The sequence below is a fragment of the Priapulus caudatus genome, unplaced genomic scaffold (assembly GCF_000485595.1).
Source record: "Priapulus caudatus unplaced genomic scaffold, Priapulus_caudatus-5.0.1 Scaffold200, whole genome shotgun sequence".
NCBI lineage: Eukaryota > Metazoa > Priapulida > Priapulimorpha > Priapulimorphida > Priapulidae > Priapulus > Priapulus caudatus.
In genome coordinates this window covers 19,087-24,133 of record NW_014577261.1, presented here as the reverse complement: position 1 = coordinate 24,133, position 5,047 = coordinate 19,087, and the positions used below count along the sequence as shown (strand labels likewise).

The 5,047-nt window shown below is 39.3% G+C and overlaps 1 protein-coding gene across 1 annotated transcript in view; it reads left to right on the top strand.

The window, feature by feature from the left end:
• The window catches only part of LOC106807184 (4-hydroxyphenylpyruvate dioxygenase-like), a 30,347-nt gene extending 29,059 nt beyond the window's left edge, over window positions 1-1,288 (top strand). The window contains 4 exon segments of the mRNA XM_014809457.1: window positions 6-33; window positions 401-523; window positions 1,213-1,257; window positions 1,259-1,288. Of these exon segments, the coding sequence (XP_014664943.1) occupies window positions 6-33; window positions 401-523; window positions 1,213-1,257; window positions 1,259-1,288 (226 nt within the window).
• Window positions 1,289-5,047: the final 3,759 nt, after the last annotated feature.

The following is a 5,047-nucleotide window of genomic DNA, read 5'->3' as shown; positions in this document are numbered from 1 at the left end:
GCCAGATGCACTGTAACCGAAGACTTTGACGTAGTAAGTAGATTGTTGTCACCTCGTCCTTCGTTGTGGCTCTCAACGCATCAGCACAATCAACGGTCTCAGTCGTGGACTTGTCTAGATTATTCAGAATCATTGAGTGAAATTGTGTGATACTCATCTTTTCGTAAAGCCTGTCTCTTCTATTCCTTATTTATATAATAGAATCAAAATCCTTCCCCGAGCATTCATTGTGTTCGGGACATAGCAGATTAAAGTTTGTGGTAAAGCCTACGAAGCAACGAATATTATTGTCTTGGTGCTCCGCCAACTTTGTCGTTGCAGCCTGGAATTTACCATTAATCCCTGGTTAGTATTTGTTAAAATTGTGAAAAGTTAATTTTCGACCTCTGACCTCTCACAGCTTCAGAAGTTGAACATCCTCATCGACTTCGATGACAATGGCTACCTCCTGCAGCTGTTCACCAAGCCGATGCAGGACCGCCCGACCTTGTTCCTAGAGGTCATACAGCGACACAACCACCAGGTACGCTGCGACGAAGCTGGGGTGGGGTGGGTAAAGCAGAAGGCTTACTCAATTGTTTATTTTAGGTATTAAATTATTTGGTTGCGTTATTTTTCACGGCGTTTTAGTATGTTTTTGTGTGTAATTACCCTTAACGATGTGCATGTAAATATTTTTTGGCTTCAATTGTGCACAAAATAAGTCAGTAATGTCAATATATGTAGTATATCAATATATATAAGTAGTAAGTCAGTATAAGTCAATGATAAATTACAATTAAAATAGATGATGATAAATTATCTACCTATCTGTCTACCTGCCTGTTTGTCTCTTTGTCTGTCTTTCCGCCTGTCTGTCTGTCTATCCCGCGACCTGTCTTTCTTTCTATCTATCTATGTGTCTATCTATCTATCTATCTATCTATCTATCTATCTATCTATCTATCTATCTATCTATCTATCTATTTATTTATCTATCTATCTGTCTGTCTGCCTGTCTATCTATCTATCTACCTATCTATTTATTTATCTATCTGTCTGCCTGCCTGTCTATCTATCTATCTATCTATCTATATATATATATATATATTTATTTATTTATTTTATTATATCTACCTATCTATCTATTCTATCTATCTATCTACTATCGATGTGTCTGCATGCATAGCTTTTCAGAAGTATATTATTGCGAATTGTTTCACTGCCACGCAGGGCTTTGGAGCAGGCAACTTCAAATCACTATTTGAGGCCATCGAATTTGGAGCAGGAAGCAAGAGGAAACCTGTAGGAAGGAAAGCGAAGAGACCTGTTCCAGAGAAGTTATACTGCAGAGAACAACGACAAAGAGACTTGCAGGAAGAGGGAAGGAGAATGCATGGTTGGATCCGGCACACCAAGCGAAACTTGTAGACGTACTTAAGGAAGAAAACATGCAGACGGCCATGCAGTCAGTGCTAGAAGCTGTGCAGATGTCATGTGAGACTATGACATTGTCAGATTAGAATGCCTACAGAGACGATTGGAAGCTGGTTAAAGATTTCGGACGACCTGTACCAGGATAGTACTGGCATTGCGCACTGACATCTTTTGCTTCCATTCTGATGTGTAGGCCTACACTTCAGTATATATAGATATAAATACTGCTAGTTACTTTGTAATTATCCAAGCCCAGTGATGCTCTCAATTAATGTTTCATCACAATACATGCTAGTGTCAGTATAATTTTATAGTTGCTTTAGGATGTAGTGATATCACAGTGACTGCATAAGTCTGCATTGTACTATCTGTCAGCATCAATTAAAGCTGTGCTGTATTAACAGAAAAGAATTTAGACTTACCAGGTGTAGGTTTGCTATATACAGTTTATTCCAGCATTGCATGTTCAGGTTAGTGTTTTGGGTGATACTGTGTAGTAGTTACACATTAGATGCGTCAACTTAATCATTATGCCCCTGGTAGTTTCAATCATTGTAAATATGTTTACTATCATTACAAAATATTCATTCCAATTATTCAATGAAAATTTGCTCAATACTTTATAATACACTAATCCAATAATACTCATAGTGCCAATATATGTCTAGTAAAAGTTGGATCTTCTCTTGTTTGAACGTGCGTCAACGTTTTGTACGTCCAATGTTTTGTGTGTCAGTGTTTTAACGATCTAACCTAAAACTCTAGAGTCTAGACATATCACATGGAATATTCACAGCAAGCGGTATTTATTAACCAGCATGTACAACAAACGCAATACAACGTCACAGAATTTAATACATCGCATTCGTTGCTTTATGAATATTGTAAGGACAGCTACCGGCATTTCGCGCTCATAACACTATGACGTCTGTCAGATGAAAACCTCTGTCTGAGCTATATCACATTTACATAATTTATATTCATCGTGACATATATAGTAAATACCGACAGCTTTATTTATTAGAAGAAAAACATTAACATGTTTATTTATTACACATTGTGAAAGTAACAGCTGGTTAAATTGAAAGTTTACCAATCACCTTATGGCTTATATTCTATTTGTAGGGCGGATAAGCACATGGATTGTGCACTTTCGTTAGAATTGTGAAACTGCCACGACGCTCCTGAAGCCCAATTTAAACAGCGCCACCTGGGTGGCGTACGGCGCCCTGCGAGTACCCGGTATGCGTTATACCACTATTAGTTTTGGCTATAGTTTCAATAATACTCATCCTCAGTCTTTAGTCAAAAAATAGCTCAAATGATTTGCTGTATATCTATATACTAAGACTATAGCAGAAATTTACTGAGTGTAGTTATTTTTTAAAGGATTTGTGTCGAGCTTTTACTGTCAAAATAACCCAGTCACACTTTGAATGTCATATATATATATATATATATATATATATATATATATTCTTCTATAGTATTTCAAATAATGTCAAAATCATCACGCAGTACTGTTGCTACTACATGGGCTAACATATGCGAAATTACCGCGCTCCGATAACAAATGCTGTGGGCGAATCACTAGCTCGTGACGTCACATCGTCCTGCCAGGCGCGCGTTAGCCACAGGGACTTGGAACGTTTCAATAGTAAAATGATGGTGAATACACACGAAATGTGTGTTACTACCAAAGTCGTAATGTTTCTCTACTCTCTTTTCCTTATTAATACCGATATTTCCCTGTAAATGCCGTTCAAATACTCCTCTGCAAGAGACAAGCATACCCGCACGCACGCCACTGGTGCAAAAAAACAACAAGAATAAAGAGAAGTAGAAATACAAGAGAATAACTCTCTCGAGAAAAAAGAAAATTATGCATTTAAATGAAGTTAGGTACCTTAACATAGATTTATATAATACATTACATCAGTTAAACCTCTCTTAAAAAATAGGGAAAAGACCTTGCTTGTAAGGTGCCCGCCACATATACCAGTCAGTACACAATAGGCTACGATAGTGTGTTCGCGCATGCGCAATATCTCACCAGAGGAGTTATCTTTGTGATTAATATGCATTTAATACGGTTAGGGGGTACGCAGCATAGGTTTTTGTAATAAATTTTTATTCGTAGAACCTTGTGTTTATAATTAGGAGAGCGCCCTGCCTGTAGGGTGCAAAACTCCTACTTTATCTCCTCCCGTCCTCCCCTTGCCTCTCTTGTCCTCGCTCAGCTCCGGCGTTTTTTTACTGCCACTCGGGTATCTTCCCTGACGCCTCCTTAGGCTCCCTCCCTCTCTTTCGGCAAGCTATATTTTGCAGTTTCTTTAGTCTGTACTGCACGCATGAAATGTGCTCGCGCATGCGTAATATCTCCCGAGGAAGAACAATTTTTGGAAAAAAATTATGCATTTAAAAAAAAGAGGAGTTATCCTAGCATAGAGTTATATGATGGAATTCAATCAGTAAACCCTCTCTTAAGAAATAGGAAGAAGACATTGCATGTAAAGGTTCCGTTGCATATGCCAGTCAATACACAAACTGGCTACCTTAGTGCGTTAGGCAAGCGCAATATCTCCACAAGAGCGGAGTTATATTTTTGTGATGAATATGCATTTAATAAATTAGCGGGTATCTCGAGCAATATTTTATATGATAAATTGTTATCCAGTAGACCTGTGTTTATAATTAGGAGAGCGCGCTAGCCTGTAGGCATGCAAAACTTGCTACTTCAATCCCCTCCAGTCCTCCCCCGTGCCTCTCTTGGTCCCTGAGCAGCTTTCGTCTTTTTCTACCCCCCCCCCCCCAACTATCTTTTTCTGGCCGCCTTTTCCTCAGTCTCCCACCCCTGTGTCCCTCGGCAAGCTTATATATGCAGGTTTCTTCTGTTCGTACTGCACGTTGAAACGGTGTTATATTTTGTAATGAATATGCAATTTAATATGATTAGGGGGTATCTCAGCATAGGAATCTGCTAATAAAGTTTTATTAGTAGCCCTGTGTTCATAATTAGGAGAGCGGCCCTCTGTAGGGTGAAAAACTGCTACTCAATCCCCTCCCGTCCTTCCCTTGCCTCTCTTGTCCCTCGCTCAGCCTCGCGTGTTTTTCTACCCCTCAGATATCTTTTCCTGCGCCTTTTCCTCAGTCTCCCACCCCTCTCTCTCTCGGCAAGCATATATTATGCAGGTTCTTCAAGTCCGTTATTGCACGCCTAAAACGGTGCTCGCGCGATGCGTAATCTCCGAGAAGTATGAATATTTGCAAGAACTTATGCCATTTAAAAATGAGGAGGAGTTACCCTATAGCATAGATTTATATGATAGAATTCAATCAGTAGACCTCTCTTAAGAAATAGAAGAGACCTTGCATGTAAGGGTGTCCGTGCAATATGCCAGTCAGTAACACAATCTTAGTTACGTGTGTTAGCGCAAAACTGCTACTTAATCCCCTCCCGTCCTTTCCTTGCCTTCCTTGTTCCTCGCTCAGCCTCCGTCTATTCGTACACCCCTCACTTATTTTTCTGCCGCTATATTGCATTGCTCTTTGTGCATGTGATTAGGCGGCAATGGACGGTGTCTATACTAACTGAACTACTGAATGAAAAATAAATATTAGGTAATATAAT